The sequence below is a fragment of the Ochlerotatus camptorhynchus genome, unplaced genomic scaffold (genome assembly GCF_037179485.1).
Source record: "Ochlerotatus camptorhynchus isolate MF236.1 unplaced genomic scaffold, CSIRO-AGI_Acam_v1.1 ptg000150l, whole genome shotgun sequence".
Classification (NCBI taxonomy): Eukaryota; Metazoa; Arthropoda; class Insecta; order Diptera; family Culicidae; genus Ochlerotatus; species Ochlerotatus camptorhynchus.
In genome coordinates, this window is record NW_027040640.1 from 2,973,366 (window position 1) to 2,997,611 (window position 24,246).

General features: G+C 39.3%; 1 protein-coding gene across 2 annotated transcripts in view; it reads right to left on the minus strand.

The window, feature by feature from the left end:
- Positions 1–13,481: 13,481 nt before the first annotated feature.
- LOC135701165 (SLIT-ROBO Rho GTPase-activating protein 1-like) overlaps positions 13,482–24,246 on the minus strand; it is a 278,720-nt gene continuing 267,955 nt past the window's right edge. For both annotated transcript variants that reach the window (XM_065221905.1, XM_065221906.1), the window contains exons 13-14: positions 15,166–15,743; positions 13,482–15,100 (exon numbers count right to left, since the gene is read on the minus strand). In XM_065221905.1, the coding sequence (XP_065077977.1) occupies positions 14,488–15,100; positions 15,166–15,743 (1,191 nt within the window). In that variant the 3' untranslated portion in view covers positions 13,482–14,487. The remainder of the gene's footprint in view (positions 15,101–15,165; positions 15,744–24,246) is intronic.

Below are 24,246 nucleotides of genomic sequence, written 5' to 3' on the forward strand. Positions count from 1 at the left end.
ATATTTGAGTGAAATTTACTCATTTATGAGTGACATTTAATCTTATTTGAGTAAAAATTTCCTCATTCTATGAGTGACTTACAAGGGGTAATCAACTCTGCATACTGTGCCGAAACACACATGAAACACTGTTCGGCACGATAGGACACACTTTGAAAAGCAGGACATAAACAATCTATCTATATATATCTATATAAATAAAAATAAATTTCTGTCTGTCTGTCTGACCCTTATAGACTCGGAAACTACTGAACCAACAATCAATACGAAACTAACGATTTTAAATTGGCTCACCACTTTAGTAGCCTATTGGTCCCAAGCAAACGATTAACGTACCCTATTCTAGTTGAAATTCTATTACTACACTATGTTTGTTTTGATTCACTATGAAAGTTTGACAGATAACATCAGGGGTGTGTGGATTCATGCAGAACATGCAGGGGTGAGTGAAATAGCTTGGGACTGCTTGGGACCGTTGTTCTGGTACTGAGTGAGCCAAAAATAATAATGATTTTCTTCGGGACCCAGTGGTCTTAGAGTTACCTCTATGACTGAACCGACCGACGTGAAAATTTGTATGCAGGGGTTTTTGGAGTAGGGAAAGGTTCTTATGATTGTTCGAGACCCCGCCCTCACTTCATAGGGGGGGGGGGGGGCTCCCATACAAATGAAACAGAAATTTCTGCATAACTCGAAAACTAATCAAGCAAATGGAACCAAATTTGGCATGTGGAGGTCATAGGGGGTAGCCCCTTAGCTAATAAGGGAGGGGGGGGGGCTACGTACAATATAGCATGCTTTTTTTAATTGGCACATAAACTCAAGCTAATATTGAATCCCGAGCAAGGCCCGGCACACTCAGCTAGTATGATTTAAAAATGGCATCACTGTTGAGTGTTGAAGTTCAGCCAATGGTTACTAAGGTTGACTACTCGATTGAATACTTTGTTTACTCAAAAGTGGTTAGTAAAAGAATTTTTTGCCATACATAAAACTGGTAGAACAACGATTCAATACAAATTTAAGAACGACAATTCGGTTTCGAAAAACATTCGAAAAAATCGGTTAGTAATCTGTAAATCTGTAATCTAGCAAAACTCAGTCCATCTCATCCGATTCACAGCAAAAATTCCAGTGGCTCGAGTCTTCATCCAGAACAGCTTTTATTTGGGCTTCACTTCAATCAACTTTAATCACCAATCAAGTGGCTGGTTGAGAGGGTCTTGTCATAAGGCAGTCAAGATGGCTGAAACGGGGTACCTCCAGCTACGGGTGGTCAAAAGCCAGTAAGATCTGGTCATCCCAATATGACGGTACAGTTCGGAATGCGGTCGGCGAGGTCGTTGTATCTTCCTATGGTGTAGACTAGTTGGATCCTGTGACCATGAAAATCAAAATCAAACCTTGAGACATTGAATATCAGTTTATGCTCGTTCGCAGTACGTATTCTTGTTGGGACGCAAATCAAAATTAAACCGGCTGCGGTGCAAATTTTGAAGAAGTCTGATATCGTCTGGGGCAGGGTAATTCTATGAAAATTATAAGCTGGTCAAACTGGGGCTTACGACTGAAAAATTTTCGGTGGTTGCCTTTGATGATTAATTCGAAAGGCCATCAATATCAAGCAACTGGATTTCCCTATATGGCGGGGTTGAACCTCGACGAACCCTCACATTCTCGCGCACATGCTTTCACCAAAGGCTAATCAATAATTAGACTAAATATTTTGTACTGTAGTGGGTATCCGATCAGAGCAGGACGACCTGCGAGAGTTGAGGAATAAGCTTGTTATGCAAAATGATCAATAAGTAAAAAAAAACTCTCATTACTGCTGTGTGATGCCAATAGGTATTAAATCCACATATTCCATCAGCCCTGGATCGGTGTACGATTGCTTTAGAACAATAGTTTAGGATTTATAGGAACGGATCATTGTTGTTAGAAATGCAATTACATTTTATTCTAATCCACGAGTCCGACATCAAGCACATTCCCGTCATCAGATCCTATCATTTTGCAGATGTATCGCTGTCATCATCCTTCTGTTGCACTAGCTCGTATCAAGGAACCCCGAGTTTGGTTGAACCAACAATCAATACGAAACTAACGATTTTAAATTCTAGTACTACACTATGTTTGTTTTGATTCGTTATGAAAGTTTGACAGATAAAATGAGGGGTTATTGATTTTTCCTATGTTTTGAGGGGTACACGTTATTTCGTGACCTTCTAGCATTCTAGTCTTAGAGTTACCTCTATGGTAGACCTACATTACATCCACATATCTGGAATGGTTTCATGTTAAAATGGTGAGATTTAACCATTTTCAGTCGTGCCCAGCGAATCCAAACACATAAAGCAACTAACGATACAGACAAAACGGTTGCTACGACTACCATGACAAACTCGGCTCTGTAACACAACTCGATCGGAGCGATAGAAGGATAATGATATATTGCTTGCCTGCTTTGTTGCAGTATACATGGATGTGGACATAGCTTGATCTGAATCGAGAAAAGATATTACAAAAAATACCCATTACACGTGTATCATCTTTGGCTTTACTTCGTGAAGTAGCTTGCCGAAAATTTGCTCGTTTCCATCTACCGCCCCAAGTGAGCTGTGTCGCACGGACTGCTTGTCATGAAAAAAGGAAGATGATTATATCATTATTGTATTCCACTTCTGACATAGCGTTATCATAGCGTCATCATATTCGTTGATCGCTTCTCATTTTGTCATTTGGAGATATTTTTGACTCCTTGGTCGTGCCTAAACAATGCCCAAATAATAGGAATATCTAAGCTTACATGTTCGCAGTGAAATATTGACTGCAGATCAATGATTACATAAGATACGGCATAAAATGTAATTGAAGCCTTCATTAGACTGATGCAAAATTTGACTTTTTCGCTCCACAGTGCTTAAATGGTTTCAAATCGGGTCCTGATTAGCCTATAAAAGTTACAACTCATTTGGTTAGAAACAGACTTCGCACAAACCATTTGAAGTTCACATGTAAATTACTATGGGAAATCTCAACTTTTTGCTCATTGCCTTCTAGTCTTTTTCCATATTGAGCTACGAAACAATTCGATAGCCATTCTTATAGAAAATTTTCTCAGCTACAACTTTGCTGCAGATCATTTCTATGTAAAACGAGACAGGAAAAAGTTATTAATTATTTAAGAGATTGATAATCTTATGGCAAGATTAAGCAACTGTATTGTGGGCAACACTGTATTCTGCAGTGTGACATAGTAGCCATGATTTTTGTGTCCTATTCAACGCCCCAGAAACACCAATGTTGCCTGCTGATCAGTTGATTGAGCATGATCATAAGACATCAGCGCATTGAACCATTGATAACTTTCGATGCTTGCATTTAATCAAAAAATGGTCTTGAGCAAAGTTGTAGCTGGGAAAATTTCCTACAAGTACAGTTGAAAGTTTTTGAAGCAAACCGATATGGTGAATTATTAGATAGACATGAACAAAAATCTTGGTTTTCCCATAGTAATTCCCATACAAACTTCAAATGGTTTGTGCCATCTCAATTTCTCACCAAATGGGTTCAAATTTTGAGAGGTTAGTCAAGATCAGATTTGGAATCGTTTAAGTATTGTGGAGCGAAAATTTCAAATTTTGCATCACTCTAGCCTTCATGTAAGACCGAGGTTAGGGACAGTGTCAGTAACACAAAAATTACCGGAATGTAATATAAGTTCCTAGAAATTCGCGGAAGTCCAGAAATAACCAGTGAAATTCAGAGATCTTTAGGGAAGTTTCGTAAAATATGGAACAGTTCTGCGAACTTTAGAATAGAAAGTTCCATGAATATCAGGAATATTTAGAAAAGTTTAGGGCAGCTCCACTAATTTTAGAAAATTAGTGGAAAACTTCATATAGTTTCGATTTTCGAAAATTTCAGCGAAATTTTGATTCCTCTGTTCGGGACCTAACACTACTGCGTCCAGTAATTTAATCTATTGTATTAAATCCCGTGTCCCTAGTTTAGTGCATGTCGTGTTACTCCATCAATATTGAGAAATGATGAAGAATTCGATTTTTTTTTTTTTTGTTACAGTTGTCATTCTTGCATTTATCGCAAGAATCAGACTCTAATTGAAAGGTCCCGCTATTTATACCCTTCGTAGTGTTGAAACACCCTCCAAAGGCGCGCTCCTTTTTCAGTCAAATTTGGATTCCTTAGCAACAAAATTAAGGTATGACACCAATAATGACCATGCATCAGAACCCTAGTCTTAACCACTTCAAATTAGGGAACAACGAATAGAAGATTATGAATCACATAGATGATCGTCTTCGGTGGGCTAAGCCGATTCTTGTCAACAAGGCATAAAATGTAACAAGGACTAAGATGTGTTCCTTGGATTACTGAAAAATCCTGTTCCCCTAGTTTGAAGTAGTTAGAACCAGGAATCGGTGGTAGATCTTACATCCCGTAACGTACCACGAAAAGGTGAGCTACCCACGTTACGGGGCTTCAGCGAAGTTAGACAATAAGGGCAGGGATGTTTAGAGAACTTCTGAAAAATTTCGGAAACATCGCAGAAGTTCTAAGAAATTTACGAAAGTGCAGAGAACTTCAGGGATCTTCATTACCAACTCCATTAATTTCAGGGCAGTTTCAACACCAACATCATCAGGAGAATTGTGAAAACTTAAGCAAGGTTCAAAAACTTAAGGGCAGCTTGTAAAACTTCAGAGCAGTCCCGTTAAATTTACGAAAATTGTAGGATCCTAATAAAAGTAACCGAGGATTGAAAGCAAATTCCGAGAGTTTCGGAGAAGTCTCATCAATAGGCAGATTTTCTTTCCGGGTCAATATATAGATGGAATTTGAGGTCATAATCTTGAAAAATAACAAAACTCGCCCGGTAAGAAAAAGAGCAATTTTCTTCGTTAAGAAACTTTCCGATAATCTGTCTCTATACTGTAGTTTCAATGACACAAATAAAATATCGATAAATCTATAAAATTTTATAATAAAATACTTTGATCATTTGATGGATCAAGAACTCACAAAATTTGTTTGAATGCGAAGTTATTTCTATTGAAAGATATAATTGATGAGCCCAAAGAGAACCAGGCACTTTAGAGCAAAATCCTTAAAGGTGAATATTTTTTTTTTAATTTGGTTGAAATCGGAAACATTGATCACAACGTTGTAGACACTTGAGCTGAAATGATCCAGGTAGTTTCATTAACTTCAGAGAAGATGTAGGAACTTTCAAGAAGTTCAGAGATCTTCAGGGATATCTAGAGCATTGAAGGTAGTCAAGACAACTTCTCAGACGCCCGGAAAACTTTTTTTAAATTGTTGAAAAATTAAAAAAAAAAAAAGTAGAAGGGTCTGTGCCTAGGGGCACCAACGGAAGCTTGACGTAGGACCGCTAGTGGACGGAATAAATGTGAAGAACATTTAGTTCTTTTAATTGACCAATTATCTATTATCTCAACTCTTTCCGTTTTTGAATGGTAGGCGTACCAAATTTGTAGTAATTTTTTTCAAAGATAAAGTTGATTAAGAGAATCCAAAGGACTGTCAACTTGAGTATTTTCGATTCATCTACCCGACTTTGAAAGGTGCATTTTGATTTTGTTTTTGTTATTTATGAATTTTTAAGTTTTGTGCATTTTGGTATTAAAGTGTATTCAATTCACCCCCCCACAGGATTTCCTTCCGAATTATATGAATGGGACGGGGCGGAAAGTATCGTTTGTGCAGAATATGTAAAAAAGGAGGGACTTCGAGAGATTGAACTCGTGTGGGCTAATTTCCTCACAAATTTGATTTTCTCACAAATTATTCCCACTTCTCTCAAATTCTATATGGATTTTTAACACTTCCTACCAGCGTGTTTTGGAAAATGGTCGGTCGATGATTAATCTCACCAATACATTCAGGCCTACAATTCCACACCTTCTATAGCGACCAGGTTGAGCCTTGATAGCTAGCTGCTTGCGGGAACTGATGACCTTGACAAATGTCCAAATAATACTCTTAACAAATTTATGGTGGTCCTGAAAAGGATCGTTTTGTAGTGATAGTTGAGTAATGCTGAGCTGAGCACGACGAGCTACTGATTCCGATCCTAGCCTAGCGGTGGGACTTCTTCCTCCTTCTCTATGGTTGCTCATATATCAACAACAACAACGAAAGGCTGCCTGCAAGCAGCGAGCTGCTGCTGCTACTGCTGCTGCTACTACTGATGCTGCTACTACTGCTGCTGCTGAACTGGACACCACCACTTACGGTAATTGAATGAGCACCGTTCAGTGGGACCGCATCGAATTCGATTTTTATGTCTGTGTTAGGGAATGCGTTGTTTTCAGACATTCGGTGATAATTTTGATCACCATTGCAACAGTTGGACATTTGGTATTTTTCAATAGTGACCTATTGAAAATTAACTAAGTGTTCATTTTAGCAGATTGGTTGATAAATTTCCAATCGTTTGGCTTGTTTAGAATTAAAATCTATCTGCTATTGGTCGAAACATGACCTCTTTTCGTAATGCTGTGCATTTTGGTTTTTTGAAATTGCGTGGATTCTATAGATCCTGTGTAGATCTATCTAGCCCTGATGTATGTGTTGAAAAAATGTAAACTTTGCGGGAGACGATGTCTTAGCACTCGAAAGCAATTTTGTGAAATATGAAGTAAAACAAATCCTAGCTAGTTCTGCATGATGATTTTGTTTGATTTTATTTATTTGTAAAGTCGCCGGGAAATACCCGCTGGCGATTTGTTTTTTTATGATAACTCCTTACTTGAAAACAGGCTGCTTTTTCATGGTATACAGTGTGATAATTTAATAATAAATAAATTATCTCAACCTTTAGTAGCACACAAAATTCATTATTTTTCAAAGGTATAAATAAAGCATTTCGATGCCTAGACACATCAAGCGTGCAACTACACTTACAGAATTCAAGAGACGCTGCATTTCACATGTAAAAGCTGTTTATTGAGCAGTTTAATTTTTATGAATGGATAAATCATGTATCTTGACAAAGTTATCACTAACGGATTATTTTGTATGGAGACTGTCATCAAGACATTTTAGTAATTTGTGTAGCATATACAAAAAACAACATTGTTTGCCTCGATGGTGATGATGGATTTTTAGTTTTTTGATTTTGTAGTAGTAATAGTAAAAATAGCTTTGAGTAGTCTACAATAGTTTGAGCCTCGCGCGCGGAATACAGGTATAAATGACTAATACGTGGAAATTGTGGCAAAAGCCTTGAATTAGTAAAGGATTGGCTGGAAGTCGTTTCCTTGGATATAGTCCTGGCACTGCGGAAGCTTAAACGTGTAAATCCCAGGTCACGTGTAAATGGAAGTATTGTCGAGGACTATACTTGGACTTTTGATAACTAGTTACACCTTTGAATGTTTTTGGTTGATGCCTATAACATATATAACAGGACATTTATATCTGTAATTGTAACCAGCTCGATTTTGTTTGCAAACCTGGTTAAAATGTTTATATTTAATTATCTTAAAGATAACTCGTCCAGCTCAAACCTTTGTAGGGGTAAGAGGTGGGACCATCATCATCATCAGTAGCAAACCATTCATAAATTTGGGTAACATACAAAAAATTCTACAATCCACATTAAATTTGATATGTAAGCGCCGATTGAAACAATCTTTTTGACGTCATTACAAGGGTGATTGATTGAACGAAAGAAACGAATCGTGCGGAATGAAAGCCGAGGAAAAACTAATTGCACCAATATATTCAGGCCTACAATTCCACACCTTCTATAGACAGGTTGAGCCTTGATAGCTAGCTGCTTGCGGGAACTGATGACCTTGACCAATGTCCAAATAATACACTTTAACAAATTTTTGGTGGCCCTGAAAAGGACCGTTTTGTAGTGATGGTTGAGTAATTCTCAGCTGGGTGTTTAACACGGATGAGGGTGACACGCTTGGCATAGATGACCGACCCGCAGTGACTCACGAAGATCTACTGATTCCGATCCATAGCATAGCGGTGCAGCTTCTTCCTCCTTTGATGGTTGCTTATGTGGGCTCTGCAGCTCACTACTTGCAGGCAGCCTTTCGTTGTTACTGGAGAACAATTTTCAACGCCACACGCCGAAAGCAGTGCTACTGCTGCTACTGCTGCTACTAATTTCGACGACCGAACACCACCACACAGTGGTGTGGTCGTTGGGAGCGTGTGGTTCTGAGTATGGCGATGAGTGTGCAAAATATTACGCAATTCCATCCTCCCTATTCGCACGCGCCCGAGGATCAAAGGCGAATGCCACTTCAACTTGTTTCTTCTACTTACTACTCACTGACGACTGTGCTGGGGAAGCAGCATATGCATGTAGGTAATTGGTGGATTTGTTAATTAATTCGACGCTTTTGGACAATGCTGGAGATTTACCAGTTTTTCAATAGTTTGTTGTTGAAAACCAACATTCGGAAGCATTGTTATCGATGCGTAGCCATATTTCTGATTCGGTTTTCACAAAGTGTACCCCCATATAGAAATCAAAGACGTAGTCCTACGTCAAAAGTAAGAGGTTGTATCCAAGACACAACCGTAGATTCATCGACTGTGTTAGGGAAACCACTTTTCCCCATCACGGAAACGCCTTGTTTTCTAATGACAAAATTACACATTTTCATGCACAAACCGCACGGAAATTTTGGTTTATTCAATAAAAAATAAAGCGAAAATTGATTGGAGGAATTTCTTGCTAAAATTTTCCAATCGCGAGATATGTGCGATCAATCATAAAAATTCGAGATTTTTGTTTTTCTCTTTCTAGCGTCCTGGAGAAAACCTTACCTTAATTCGAAGTGTTTCTGGTTAATTGACAAGGTCATGTGGTCGGTCATTGCGAGAATTTTTATGTACCACTTCAATACTGTTACGCGTGTGACCACAAACGTTTGGTTGCTGGTACATTATCAAAGTACTTTGAACGTGATGTGACTGGCAATGAAAATTAAATCTTCAACAACGATAATTTATGGTGATCCTGAAAAGAACCGTTTTGTCGTGATGGTTGAGTAATGCTGAGCTATTAGGGTGTTAAACACAGATGAGGCTAGCGAGCTGTATGTTGTTTGGAACGAGGGTGACGCGCTTGGCATAGATGACCCACAGCTGCTCACGACGAGCAACCGAATCCGATGAGTAGCGGTGCGGCTTCTTCGCCCTTATTCGGTGAATCGAGGGCTCTTGAGGGCAGCCTTGATAGCTAGCTGCAATAGCCGTCAAAGGAAGGATTCCTCGCGAAATAACATACTTCAACGATGCAAAGGCGTTAAGCTGATTATGCCACCACGTGGAAAATCAAAATCAATGCCTCCAAAACACAAACAATCATGTTCCTCCATCTACAATCGCCCAAACTAAAACCGGCTCCATCTTGTACTGTAATCATGGATGGCACAAGGGTTGAGTGGTCTGCCGAAGTAACCTATCTCGGGATGTTGTTCGATGAAAAGCTCCTCTTCCGTTCGCATGTAGAGAAAACTGTAGTCAAGTGTTCTGCCTTGGTTAGGTATCTGTATCCGCTGATTTGCCGCAGATCCCACCTCTCAAGGGTGAATGGCTGTCTACAAACAAATCATAGCACCTGCGATCCTCTACGCAGCTCCGTTGTGGGAATCATGTGTACAGACTCACAGGAACAAAATCCAGTTCGCTCAGAATAGAGTGCTGAGGATGCTTCTTCTTAAATTAATCATTTTGTTCGACCATTTTCCACAGAGATGGCGCTGTTCCGCTGGTTGGAAGTGATAAAAATCCCCATATAGAAATTGAGAGAAGAGGGAATAATTCGCTTTCGGTGCATATTCACGACAAAAAAAAGTGAACGACAACCTAAAGAATTTCAGTTTTTCCCGGAAATTCATGCTAAACAAGCTACAATTAAATAAAAATGATTTTTCCCCATACAATTTTACCTGCTTTGCTACCAGTCCCCAGAGAGCCAAAAAAAATCAAATTTGAGAGAGAAATTCTCTCTAACGAGCTCAATCTCTCAACATGCCATGTATTTTGTTGACACTCGATTTGTGATTTCCCTTTCACAGATTACAAAATAGAGTACCTGACACTACAAAACATGTCTGGTACCTATATATATGCATTTGCTTTAACATTTGAAGTCCCTCCTTTTTAACATATTCTGCGCAAAAGATACTTTATGCCCCGCCCCATACATAAAATTCGGCGGGAAATTCTGTGAGGAGTGAGCTGTTTTGTGTGCAGAATGTGTAAAAAAGGAGGGACTTCGAATAATAATCTAAATGCATATATAGAGGTACCAGACATGTTTTGCACTGCAGTGTCCTCTGTGAACAATTATAGGAAAACAGATTGTGTCTAGTTTCCGATAGATGTCACCGCAAACAACAGCTGTGACATCTGATGGAACATGAATGCAGAAGCTTGACAAAATGATCAATTAGATTTCAAAATTGCTGACATTAGGACTAGGTTTGTGCAAAAATGCAATACATCAGAATAATAAGCAATTTGTATATAGTAGGTTAGGTGTATATAGTAGTTGTAGGCTAGTTGTAGTTGGAAGTAGTAGTCTTAAGTAGTCTCCTTTTTCAAATGTATATCAAATAAATCCCACAAAGGTGGTCATTCTCTAAAACCGGCCTGATAGGACTAGGAACTGTAATTAATAATTATTGAAATTTCATAACAACTTAAGTTGAAAAGACGCATCTGTGTCACTTGATAAGTCATACATGTGAGCCAAACAAATTCAAGAAATAAAGATCATTTAACGTAAAAAAGCCAATTGTGCATACAGCTAATTTCTAATTTTCTGAATTCTACCGATAATTTTGACGTAGGATTACGTCTTTCGGCAACGTATTGGGGGTGCAATTTAAAGAAACCAAAATCGACCGCGTTGCGAAAAGTAGTCAGGTTTTAACCACTTATAACTCTTTCGATAGCGGATAAATTTTAATTCTAAACAAGCCAATCAATTGTAAAATTTTCTACGAAACTGTTCCAATGGTGATCAAAAAAGTGCAAAAAGTGGTTTCCCTAACACAGTCGCCAAATATTGATACCGAGCACGTAATCCTACGTCAAATTTACAGTCGTGTCTTGGATAGAACCTCTTACTTTTTTTTGTATTCGGCTATGCTTGAAAACTTTATGTATAACGTTGTGCTGAACTCTATCCAAAACTACCGAAACGAAAATAAATCAAAATATTTGACAGGAAAAGGAAAACACGACCGTCAATCTTCTAGCAAAGCACTAATGTACCATAAGGTGATTCAAGAGACGTTTGTCAGTGGAACTGACAGCTAAAAATCTAGAGTGTGTGAGTGAGCTGGTGTTAATGGTGTTCTTCTTCTTCACATTTCAAGCTTATTGCATATCGCATATTAGCTTACTGCGTGCTCTCAACTTAGTGTTCTAGATGCACTTCCACAGTTATTAATTGAGAGCTTTCGATGCCTGCTACCATTTTTGCATTAGTATAATTGTGTGGCAAATACAATCATACTCCATTCCCAGGGAAGTCGACAAATTTTCCAGACCAAAAAATGCCTAGACCGGACCGGAAATCGAACCCAACCACCTCCAGCATGGTCTTGCTTTGTAGCTGCGCCTTTACCGACTGAGCTAAGGGAGGTGTTAATGGTGCTAAATGTAAACATAAACAAAGCAGAAGACTAGTAGGTCCCGAAGAAACGTGCTCAACTTTTTGGCTCAGCTCTGGTACTATCTTCGGTCCCTAGCTAATCGATTCACCCCTCGAAACATAGGAAAATCCACTAACCCCTCATTTTATCTGTCAAACTTCCATAGCGAATCAAAACAAACATTGTGTAGTACTAGAATTTTGACTAGAATGGGGTATGTTAATCGTTTGCTTGGGACCAATAGGCTAGTCAAGTAGTGAGCCAATTTAAAATCGTTAGTTTCGTATTGATTGTCGGTTCTACTGTGATCTGTCAAAAGTTCTTGGTAAACAAAAAAGTCAGCTGATCGCAACTGTCTCGTGGACAGCCTTATTCTATAAGGGTAATCATAGGGGAAGACAACTGGGTATGGATTTGGATCCAGTTTTTGATCCAGTCGCTAGTTGGTTGATGTTCAGGTTTACTGTTCGTATTGATTTGGCACGGATAAGACACTACAGACACTGCATGAGCGCAAGAACCTGTGAAGAAGAATGAAAAGAAGCCAGATGTCCTGTCTTGATTTAGGGGCAATCATAATATTGAAACTCCAGCACTGCTAGGAGAACCATTTAGAAGGTTAGTAACATGTCCCTTGCGCTACTGAATTGTTTTGTTTCAAAAATATTATTCACATATGGTATTCTCCATTCTGTAATAATTTTGTGAAAATTCGACATCTCAGAGCCAGTTTACAGTAGAATGAGAAAACTTTCTAAGTTCAATTTTAGATGTGATTAGTAGTGAACCACATACAGTTCGTAAAGTTTGGAGCAAATCTAAGTCGGTGCACAGGTATAATTTGTAATCCAAATAATGATCTTTCAAACGCCTTTAGTTTGACTAAAAAAATCAAGACAAAAACAAGTTAGAACACAGAGACCCCAGTCGACCCAAAATCCACCTTGAAATACCGTCGTCGTACAATGTGGACGGTACAAATGTCAAGACTAATAGCAGCTTGTTCCTTCCACTACGGTCAGGTGAAATGTCTAGCCCTCTGTAGTCTGCCATGCTTTATTAGCTTCACAGAATCGTCACATTTACACCTTCACAGCATCGCGAATTCATCGACGTGGGAGTTTCTTTCCAAAGAACACCAATTCTCACCGCCCAGTACTTTACATTATTGAGTATGATTTTCATTTATTTGCTTTTTTTCCCAGAACTGCGCCTTCTTCCTGGAACATTTCCTGGCGGGTGTTATTAAGAGTAGTGGGTGCAACTCTAAGTTGCGGTTGGTAGTTGGTAAATGGTTAAAAATGGTTCAGTGTTGAGAGATTCTAAACGAATGCGGGTGGGTGGTAGGTGTAGGCTATAGGTTAGTTATTCCCTCCCCCGCGTTTCTAACTTCTGTTTCTTCACTAACGACAATGACAATCCTTTTATGGTGATGATGATGACAACGAACGATGATGCATGCGAAATGCGGAGATAAGGATGATTTAACTCTGGCTGAATTTTGGATTATGGATTTTTTTTTTGCAGTTTGGCTAATACCGACAAAGAGAAAAGTGTATCTATATGCGTTGTATATTGATTTTGATCAGTTGATTTGCTTGCTTTGCTTTCTTAGAGGTTTAGGATTGATAGTTTAGACAGCACGGTAGTTTTTTTTCTGTATTGTGTTTACATATCATAATTTGTAATTTATTCGATATATGTAGCTCCCTTGTTTCGAATACTGGTTTATTTTAGCTTTGCTTAGGTTGTTTATTTGAATATGTTTTCATTACGTTTCTTTTGTATTTTTTTAAATTTTTGGTTTGTATACTTTTATCATGGACAACGAAGAGTTTCTATTTTGTTTTGGCTGTAATTTGTTTGCTTTCGTAGTTACTGTTTTTGCTTATCCGTGTTCGATTGTGAGATTTTTCTGTTTTGGGTTATATATGAACCAATTGGTAAAATATCGGCGGGTATTGGCAAAATGGATTAAAAAACAATTCCATTCGAAATGCTCGATGAATGGGAGTTTAATTTTTCGTAAAATATTTGTTCAATCATTAAAAATACGTAAAGATTCGAGAAAATTGAACCTAACCTAGAAAATTCGATGTTCATTATGACTAATATAAAAAAAAACCAAATGGTATAAGGAATACAACATCTCTTCAAACTAATGCTAATATCAGATTCAGCCGACCACTTTCCCTAAATAGTAGGTTATTACATTTTGTGATGCTCGATTACTTCTTTTGGCTAAAATTAAAAAAATAAATGAACTTGCCACAATCTACGTTCATTACACTTAAAAACTGTACCTCTACTGACTTAGAAATTCGATTTCTTTGATTCGAGAGAGATTAAGTTAGTGTACTAATCTGCGCTCTAATTTCTGGCCTGTGTTTCTTGATTTTTTTTTAATTTAATTTACTTCATTTCGATTTTGTATATTGTACCAATCCAGTCTTAAATATTAGTATTTTTATTGTTATTTAAATATTGGTGTTTTTCCCCATTCCCCCTTTTCCTACGGCACCCATCAAAAGCCTTAAAATGCGAGCCAAAAGCCGTTCTAAAATTGTTCATGACTTTCAGTGTTTGACCGTCCCTTTTTGCCTCCACTATTGACTTCCTCACATCATCGGGACGGACCCTGTGTTTCCCAATTCCCGCGCGCACGCAATCATCCGCAATCATCACACTCCTCTCGAAAATCCCTGCTCTACTAATACGTCACTACTACAACACATGCAATTATTTGGTATATCACTTACAGATTGAGTGTTTTGGACCGGGAACCCAGCCCCATTAGCCGCCCCTATTCCTGTGCCCTCCGTCCCATCTCCGGCGTGTGCGGCGGAAGCACCTGGGGCTTTTTCAGGATATGTGGCTTTACCTTAACCTGCGGCTTGAAGGAACTGAGATTCTTGGCCTGTTGCTCTTGGGCCAATGACGTCGCAGCAGCCCCCGACGTGCATTCCGATGATTTCACCAGACACCCTCCGGTCAGGTGCAGATCGGCAAACTGCGATACGAACTTCTGGGTGTTTCTTATCGGTATTGGACTCTTGGCGATCTCCTTGGTCCCCAGAGTCAGAGCGCAAGCCTGTAGCCCCTCCCCACCACCGCTGGAAGACTCCTCAATGTGAAGCACCTCGTCGGATGGAACGTCCTTTCCTTCCCCACTATCCTCGAAAATCAACGGAATCTCCGTCGACGTCGGTGTCTTAATACTGCTCTCCTGAGGCTTAACCTCTGCCTTCGGTTTATCAACCATACCCTTCACGTCCAGCTTCACCTCCTTCTTACCGGTATTCTCGTACACGACCGGTTCCGTCGAGAACCGCTCGTTCTTCTTCAACGTGCACTGGTTCTGCGCTGCAAATCGCTCCGCCGAGGTCATGTCCTCTAGCTCACTATCCAACGATTCCCTGAAATTAATAATCATTCAAAATAAGCCATCCAAATCCACAAAACGCTACCCATTTGTACCCACCTGGACGCACTACTGATCCCATCCTTCCCGATAGCCGCTGGCGGTAGGTCCATCACCAAATCCGGCGCAATCCGGTTCCGGCTCAGGATCCTCGATGTGGTCAAATTCTGATACGAACCCTGCGCCGCCCGCTTCTGCCACAGATCGCGATTGTGCTGGAACACATTTAGCGCCGAAGCCCCAACGCCCGCACCCCCACCGGCCACCGACAGGCTTAGCTTGTTCTCCGACAGGCTGAAGCTTTTCGAGTGAAACTTCCGCATGGGCCTCGGCTCCCCATTCTCATCCACGCTGTGATTCATCCCGGCTAGGGAATCACTCAGCCGTTGCTTGACCCCTTCTTCGCCGGAGCTTTTCCCCGACGGAAGCGTATCGCTGCGACGGTTCAGTATCAGCGAGGACTTGGTGTGCTCCGGGGGATCGCCCATGCTGCCCAGCAGGGAGCGGAACTCGATGTCATCTTCCGAATCGTCGTTGCTGGCACAACCACCGCTGGTACTATCCGGTGCCGGAGATTTATCCCGTTGGACGGTGATCTTGGTGGGTTCAGCGTAGATGGGCTCCGAAGGCTTCTGGGACTGGAAGAAGAGAGTTCGGTGGTTAATGGGAAGGTAGTGCGGCGTAGGTTAGTGGTGGGGACACAACATGAAAGGTGATGTAAATAGTTAGCTTCGAGAGATGTTAGTCAATAGAACGGTGTAGTGTATAGTGCTTTGTTCAATAGAAAGCTGAAGTGACAGTTCGTGAATACACCTAGATGAAGCGTTTAAGGCTTCCTGGACATAATGAGCCAGGAACTTTCCCAAAAAGTTATCTTAATTAAAGGTTGAACACGAAAAAATAAGGGCACATTAAAAACGCTACAATTAAGCTAAGAGTGTATAGAATCGCAGTAGGCATTGGTTGTCAGGATAAGTTCATTTGTTTACATGATGGCTTCACCGGAGCAAGCACGTCGCGATTCGATCTTGCACGCTCGAAACTAAAATCCCGGTCCATCCGCTTCTGACAGTTTCCGATCAAATTCGTGGGTAAGAATTTTATACCTCGGTTGACCTGAAGAGTGCCCCGGAAGAATCTTAAATCAAAACGAAGTTTGAATTCCCCGAAAAGTTCCTTGTCTCAGGGCTGATAGTTGGTCACTTTTTAGTGACTATGTCACTTTTTTGAAGGTGGTCACTAAAAAGTCCCTATTTTCCGAGGGGGACGACTCTATCTACGATGTAGGAAAAAAATGTGTTTTGCTGTGGTTAGCTGCGCGCACGCTGAGTAGATAGAAAGAAAATTGATGACGATTCTGAAGATTTCCTGCAAAAAGATGATGCGCGATGCAAGTAGATGCGACAGATGAAAGAAGATTTTTCGAAGATTGATTCGCTAGTGTGAGATTTGATGCGCATCTAAACTTGAGATTTAGATGTGTCGCCCCCCTCGCTATTTTCGACAAAAAGTCACTACAGTCCCTTTTTTCGGCATACCCACTTGAATTTCAATGTAAAATTCGTAAAAAAAAAATAAAATTTTTACAGTGCTACAGTATGCTTAGTTCTTAGTTGGAAGTTCATTAAATTAACGAACGAAAAAGTACGCAGAAGAATGAAGTAATGAAATTGGGTTGTTAGCGGAATGCTTAAATAAAACAGCAAAACAGGGGTTATCTTCCATTTAATTCCACTTTATTGATTGTGGTATCCATGACAGATACGTATTTCGACTACAATGTGCAGTCTTCATCAGTGTCATTCCCACTAAAGAACTTATCAAAATCCCCTTTTTTGCTGTTTTATTTAAGCATTCCGCTAACAACCCAATTTAATTACTTCATTATGATGGCTACCAAGCCTTTGGGATTTTCCTTATTAGAGAGTTGAATAGATTTTTCTCCTTTAGCTTACTTAAATCTTTGGTTTTAATTAGTTAGGTAGGTTCCGATTCAACACATTGTAGTTTCATTTATATACCTGTGATCTTGACTTTTATACCTAGGGGATGAGTACTTAAGGGGGTTAGATTTTGATAAGTTCTTTAGTGGGAATGACACTGATGAAGACTGCACATTGTAGTCGAAATACGTATCTGTCATGGATACCAAAATTAATTAAGTGGAATTAAATGGAAGATAACCTTTTTTTGCTGTTTTATTAAAGCATTCCGCTAACAACCTAATTTCATTACTTCATTATGATGGCTACCAAGCCTTTGGGATTTTCCTTATTAGAGAGTTGTAGAGATTTTTCTCCTTTAGTTTACTTAAATCTTTGGTTTTTATTAGTTAGGTAGGTTCCGATTCAACACATTGTAGTTTAATTTTTATACCTATGATCTTGACTTTTTTACCTAGGGGATGAGTACTTAAGGGGGTTATATCATAGAGGTAACTCTAAGACCACTGGGTCCCGAAGAAAATCATTATTATTTTTGGCTCACTCAGTACCAGAACAACGGTCCCAAGCAGTCCCAAGTTTTTTCACTCACCCCTGCATGTTCTGCATGAATCCACACACCCCTGATGTTATCTGTCAAACTTTCATAGCGAATCAAAACAAACATAGTGTAGTAATAGAATTTCAACTAGAATAGGGTACGTTAATCGTTTGCTTGGGACCAATAGGCTACTAAAGTGGTGAGCCAATTTAAAATCGTTAGTTTCGTATTGATTGTTGGTTATATCATAGAGGTAACTCTAAGACAAGTAGGTCCCGAAGAAACGTGCTCAACTTTTTGGCTCAGTTCTGGTACTATCTTCGGTCCCAAGCTAGTCGAATCACCCCTCGAAACATAGGAAAATCCTATAACCCCTCATTTTATCTGTCAAACTTTCATAGCGAATCAACTAGTACTAGATTTTTGACTAGAATGGGGTACGTTAATCGATTTGCTTGGGACCAATAGGCTAGTCAAGTAGTGAGCCATTTTAAAATCGTTAGTTTCGTATTGATTGTTGGTTATATTTTGATAAGTTCTTTAGTGGGAATGGCATTGATGAAGACTGCACATTGTAGTCGAAATACGTATCTGTCATGGATACCATCATTAATAAAGTGGAATTAAATGGAAGATAACGCAGAAGAAACCAAGACGTTACATAATAAACGCACACTTTTATTTGCGATTTCGCACCTTTGAGGAGTACAGTTTCAACTGTAAAATTAAATAATCAGGGTGACCGGGAAATCAGTATAACCGGAAAATACCGGAAATTCGATGTCACCGGGACAAACTCGTGAACTTCGATGCCAAATCGAAAAAAAAATGTGCTTCTTCCTCTCTTTAAAAAATTTCAAGACCCTTGGAATGGACTAGATTTGCAGGATACAGTTACTTTGAAGAACTATTAAAAGAACTTTTTTTTTCAAACCAGTTTTGAACAGATTCTAGAGATATGTAATACCAAGGTACTTCGGACAAAAAGTTCTAGGGAGTTTTGGGATGAACTATACGAGGGTTATGACTAGAGCTTCAAGTCAATTGTGTGAGACCCAGTGTTTTTTTACGTATGATTACGTATTTCGGCAACATATTGGGGGTGCAATTTCAAAAAACCAAAACCAACCTCGTTACGAAAAGTGGTCAGGTTTTGACCACTTTTAACTCTGTAAATAGCGGATGGATTTTAATTCTAAATAAGCCAATCGATTGTAATTTTTTCTACAAAACCGATAAAATGAATACTTAATCAATTTTCACTAGGTCACCATTGAAAATTACACAAAAGTCAAAATTATCACCGATTGCCTGAAGAAAGTGGTTTCCCTCCCAAGTAGCATTTCTTGTTTTATTGCACTCTATTAGTGGTTTTTGAGATCAAATTTATAAAACCGTCAATAAAATTAATAGCTCCAGCACAACATTTTGATAACCGCTATAAGATCGTCTTCCAGCTTAGTGGACCACTCTTGATAAGGTTTATAAAGCATGTTTGAGAATCACAATAAAGCTGTATTAAAACCTTTTACAAGAAAGCCCCATACTCTACAAAAGGTTCTGATAGCCTCTTTAAGAGTAATATTGTATCCAAGCAGTTTTATAACGCTTTGGTGAATATCAGTTATAAATCCAATTTAATTTTTATTGTATCAAAGCAACCGCCATAAATTAGCTTGTTGTTGTTCTGTTTTGCTGAAACTTGTTTTTTCCATATGGTAATCTTTAGCTGTAAAAATAGGTTTGAGTGTTGGTGTCAAGATCACCATGCAATCAATTTTGTTTCCTGGCGACATTAGTGAAAATCTTAAAGAAAATATATGCCTTTTTAGAAGTTCCAAAACATATGCGCTTGAAATTTTATCGTGTATATTGGGATAATATGAGCGTTAATTAAATGCGCCTCAAAAATAATTCAAGTTAACAAAAAAGATTGTTTTAGAATTCAAATTAATTTGATGAAATCATCTTAATTTTACAGAAAACAGATCTCAATAAATAAATGCATACCAATGCACACTGGAAATCAGTTCGGATCTCTAATTTAGCCATTATTTTATTGAAATTTCTTGAATTTTATTTCAAGGCTAATGGGATTTTCATAATGACAATATGGCGACCAGGCATACCAAAAGTACCGCCTCATGACAGTATTCCAACGGCTGTCGCTTTCTTTTCCCTACGACAGCCTTGAGATTGAGCTATAAGCGACAGCCCACAGTGAGGCTGTTATACGACATGCAACGTTGCCGTCTTGTGCAGTACACGACAGCTCGTTCTTAAGTGAACCCTACACAATTGCTTTTATTGGCAATAATCGTATTGTCAATACATTAAATATTGACGTCAATACATTGGTATTGACAATATTTCTGTATTCACATCATCAATATTATTGTCAATAATTCCCCTTTGCGTCAATATATTGATACGTGTGGGGTTCGCTTTAGTCATGTATTTTGTTCGTTCGGCTATGACAGCCTCGGATGGTCATTCGTAACGTTCCTCGTACATAAAGGGTGATACGGTCAAAATTTGGTCAAGGGAAAACGCGTGTAAATCGGTGAAATCGTTCATTTAAAAAATCAAATTAAATTTCTTTTTCAAGTTCAATTAGTATAAAATTCAGGAAAAATATTCAGTTAGGCTTCCGCTTTTCCAAATCCGAATTGCCGGGCCTTACGCTTGACCCCTGCCATCAGATTTTGTACAGCCACCTTGTCCACCTTCTTCGCCGCAGAAAGCCAGTTTGCCTTGAACTGCTGCTCGCCCTTAGCAGTTTTTTTTGGTCTTCTTTAGGTTCCGCTTGACAATAGCCCAGTATTTCTCAATTGGGCGGAGCTCTGGCGTGTTGGGAGGGTTCTTGTCCTTGGGAACCACCTGCACGTTGTTGGCGACGTACCACTCCATGGCCTTTTTACCGTAATGGCAAGATGCCAAATCCGGCCAAAACAGTACAGAACAACCGTGTTTCTTCAGGAAAGGCAGCAGACGTTTATTCAAACACTCTTTCACGTAAATTTCTTGGTTGACAGTCCCGGAAGCTATGAAAATGCTGCTTTTCAAGCCACAGGTACAGATGGCTTGCCAAACCAGATATTTCTTTGCGAACTTTGACAGTTTCATGTGCTTGAAAACATCTGCTACCTTTCCCCTTCCTTTTGCCGTATAAAACTCCTGTCCCGGAAGCTGCTTGTAGTCGGCTTTGACGTAGGTTTCGTCGTCCATTACCACGCAGTCAAACTTCGTCAGCATCGTCGTGTACAGCCTCCGGGATCGCGCTTTGGCCGTCGTATTTTGTTTATCATCGCGATTTGGAGTCACTACCTTCTTGTAAGTCGATAGTCCGGCTCGGTTTTTGGCTCGATGCACGGTTGTAGACGATACACCCAGCTTATTTGCGGCATCTCGGAGAGAGAGGTTAGGGTTTCGCTTGAAACTACCGGCAACTCTCTTTGTCGTCTCAGCGGCTTCCGGTTTTCGATTTCCCCCCGATCCAGACTTCCTGGCTGTCGACAAACGTTCCCCAAACACTTTAATTACATTTGTAACGGTTGATTTGGCAACTTTTAGCGATTTTGCCAACTTTGCGTGCGAGTAGCTCGGATTTTCGCGATGCGCGAGCAAAATTTTGATACGCTGCTCTTCTTGCTTGGACGGCATTTTGACAACTGAAGAGTGAATTCCAAAATCAAAATAGGAGCAACATTCTACACACACACACCTTCAAAATGAGGGGTGTTCAGGTTTTTTAAATGCAAAATTGAAAGAAATACGTCAAGTTGATATTGACCAAATTTTGACCGTATCACCCTTTACAACCAACGATGCCATATATACAGACTTCTGTACACGAAAAAAGTGGCCACCGCTTTTTAATTTTATCCAAAAAATATCAAATGAAGTATTTTGTGAAGCTACAGTTAATGCAATAACTAGTTAAAATATGTAACTATTTTTATATCTAATGAGATTAGAAAAATTGTTATTATAATTAAAGTTACAAGGGTTCAAAAAAGATAGTGTCCACCTTTATCGTGTACAAAAGTCTGTATATCTGGCATCGTTGCATACAACAAGCAGTCCGTCGAACTGCCGATTCGTTGCTGCTGTCTTTCAAATTTTGTTTGTATGTCGTAAGACTGCTACTACACTACCAGTGTGGCGTCGGAGCCCGTTCGGTTGCTATCATGTTCGTGCTGCCCATTGCAAAATTTTCATCTATTTTTTTTTAAACGCGCGGTCTCCGGCGAAAAATATAAGCCTACCCGACACCAACCTGACTTCTACCAAACCCCAACCCGATGTTGGCCCGACATTGATCCGACATAAACACAAAATTGACCCGACATCGACTCGACATTTGGCCGACGTCGACCATAAATTGACCTTACATTGATCCGACATCGGGCCGACATATCTGTTCGGGATCATTCTTCTGGGTTTCTTCCATACTCCACTGCCGTATATCAATTGTATATAATGTCTCGTGACAGCCTTTTCATGACAGCCACTTGGGTAAGCTGAGGGATGTCGTCGGTTTGTGAAGGCTGTTGTGACGACAGAAACATTGAGAACCTGGTCATAAAGAAATGTATAAATACAGCCCATTCGGTTCACTACGTTCCAAGCACGATGATTTTAGCAAAGCGGGTATAGATGCGACTGTTCTAATACAGCTTTCATTCGTTCGTGCGTGCGCTGTTGCCAATACACTTCGAATTCAGATCTGAACGTACGGTAGCAAGCGGCAGTAAAGCACGCAAAGCAACAGTCAATTCAGGTATAAACCAACTGTCGCGAGGAGGCTGTACTATTGGCGTTGACGGCACCGTCGAAAAATTTGCTCTTCCACCAAATATATTTCTTATGGGAACTTTCGGTGGCGTGAAAGGATAGTACAAAGTTTGCTATGTTTCACGCACAGTCTGACGTTTGCTTATGGATTTTCTCATTGGAGTAAAGAGCTACAGAGTCGCCGTCAACGCCAATTTGGAAGCCTGATGGCGACAGAGGACAGCAGGCAAGAAAAACACCAAGCGCAATTTCTTAAAATGTCTAATGCTTACTTTTTTTTTGCTTTATTAGAGAGATTTTCCCTTTCCCCTTACATTGGATGGAAGCAGCAGGGGTTGAAACAGTTCGACAGTGAGCATGCATAAGGGCCTATACGCGATGATCGATTCTCTTCATCGATTTTCTCTTTGCATTGCTACAGCTAAGCGCAACAATTTTGTAGAATTTATTCAATGTAGAGTTGTAACATGTTGCATTGGCTATCAAAAGCAACAGCAAACGCACCGACAAACGTTAAATCTAGCGAGTTATTAACAAAAGAGAAAATCGATGAAGAGAATCGATCATCGCGTATACGCCCTTATGAATGCTCACTGTCGAGTTGACGTTTTTTACTACACTCGCTTCGTTGTCGTGCGCGACAGTCTGTTTGTATTCGAACACTCATGCTCTACCGTCGTCTCTCTCACACAACACGAGCGGTAGAATAACATTCGAGCTAAAAGAAAATTATCAAAATAGCTATCATATGACGTGTGTGATTTCGTTGTAATTCCTCAATTTGGTGTAAATCAAATCATTTTTGATCAGAAATATTATTACTAGGACATCATTGCTTGCTATTTTCAGAATTCACACAAGCACACCATCAGCAGCTCTTATTATGAGAAAAAACAAAATACAAACATTCGTGACGGTCTTCGGCGACAGTGTCGTATGACAGGGCCTGTCATACGACATTTTAGTTTGGTACTGTACTATGATAGCTTGTTTTGCAAGTGTCGGAGGCAAAGGCAGTCAATTATCACAGAAAATGTGTCGACTACCGTGACCGCTTCCCTAATAAAAAATAACCATAAACGAACGATAACCCAAATCATTGAACTATTCCACAAATGGTTGGGATGATACCCAGAACACGTCGTTAAGCAAATTAACCATACACTTTTTATTAGGGTTACAAGACTGGGAAGCAGAAGAGAAAAGCATAATGCATGATTTTATTTCGAGCATTATTTTCTTTTTACAAGAGCAATTCATTTTTTTATTTGAGGGTTAAAGTATATTCCTATTCTACGGGTGCAACCGATGAATTTTACAAACATTTGGAAAAGTTTTGAATGGTACATTAAACTTTATGAAAAGTTATGCGTGATTTCAACTTTTTTTGTCCCACACGGATAGAAATATCCTTATACCTTTTGGCAAATTTCTATTGCTGATTATTCATAAAATGTATAAGTCAACTAATAAGCAGACGCCTTGCAAAATATTAATGAAGATCATGTGTCAAATAAAATGTATAAGGAGTCAGACATACCTTTTATGCATTCTTATAAAACCCATGTGGTTTGTCTTATGGAATGTATAAGGCTGATGTTTTGGCAAAAATGTATAAGTGTAACACATGAATAAGATAATTGATTTTCGTTTCGTGCAGAACTGTCACATATCATGTATTTCGACCAAGATTCGACAGTGTCACCCCATGATAAAAAAGTAAAGAAAAGGAAAGAACATTTTCTTTCACAGATTACAAAAGAGAGTACCTGACACTACAAAACATGTCTGGTACCTCTATTTATGCATTTACTTTAACATTTGAAATCCCTCCTTTTTTACATATTCTGCGCAAAAGAT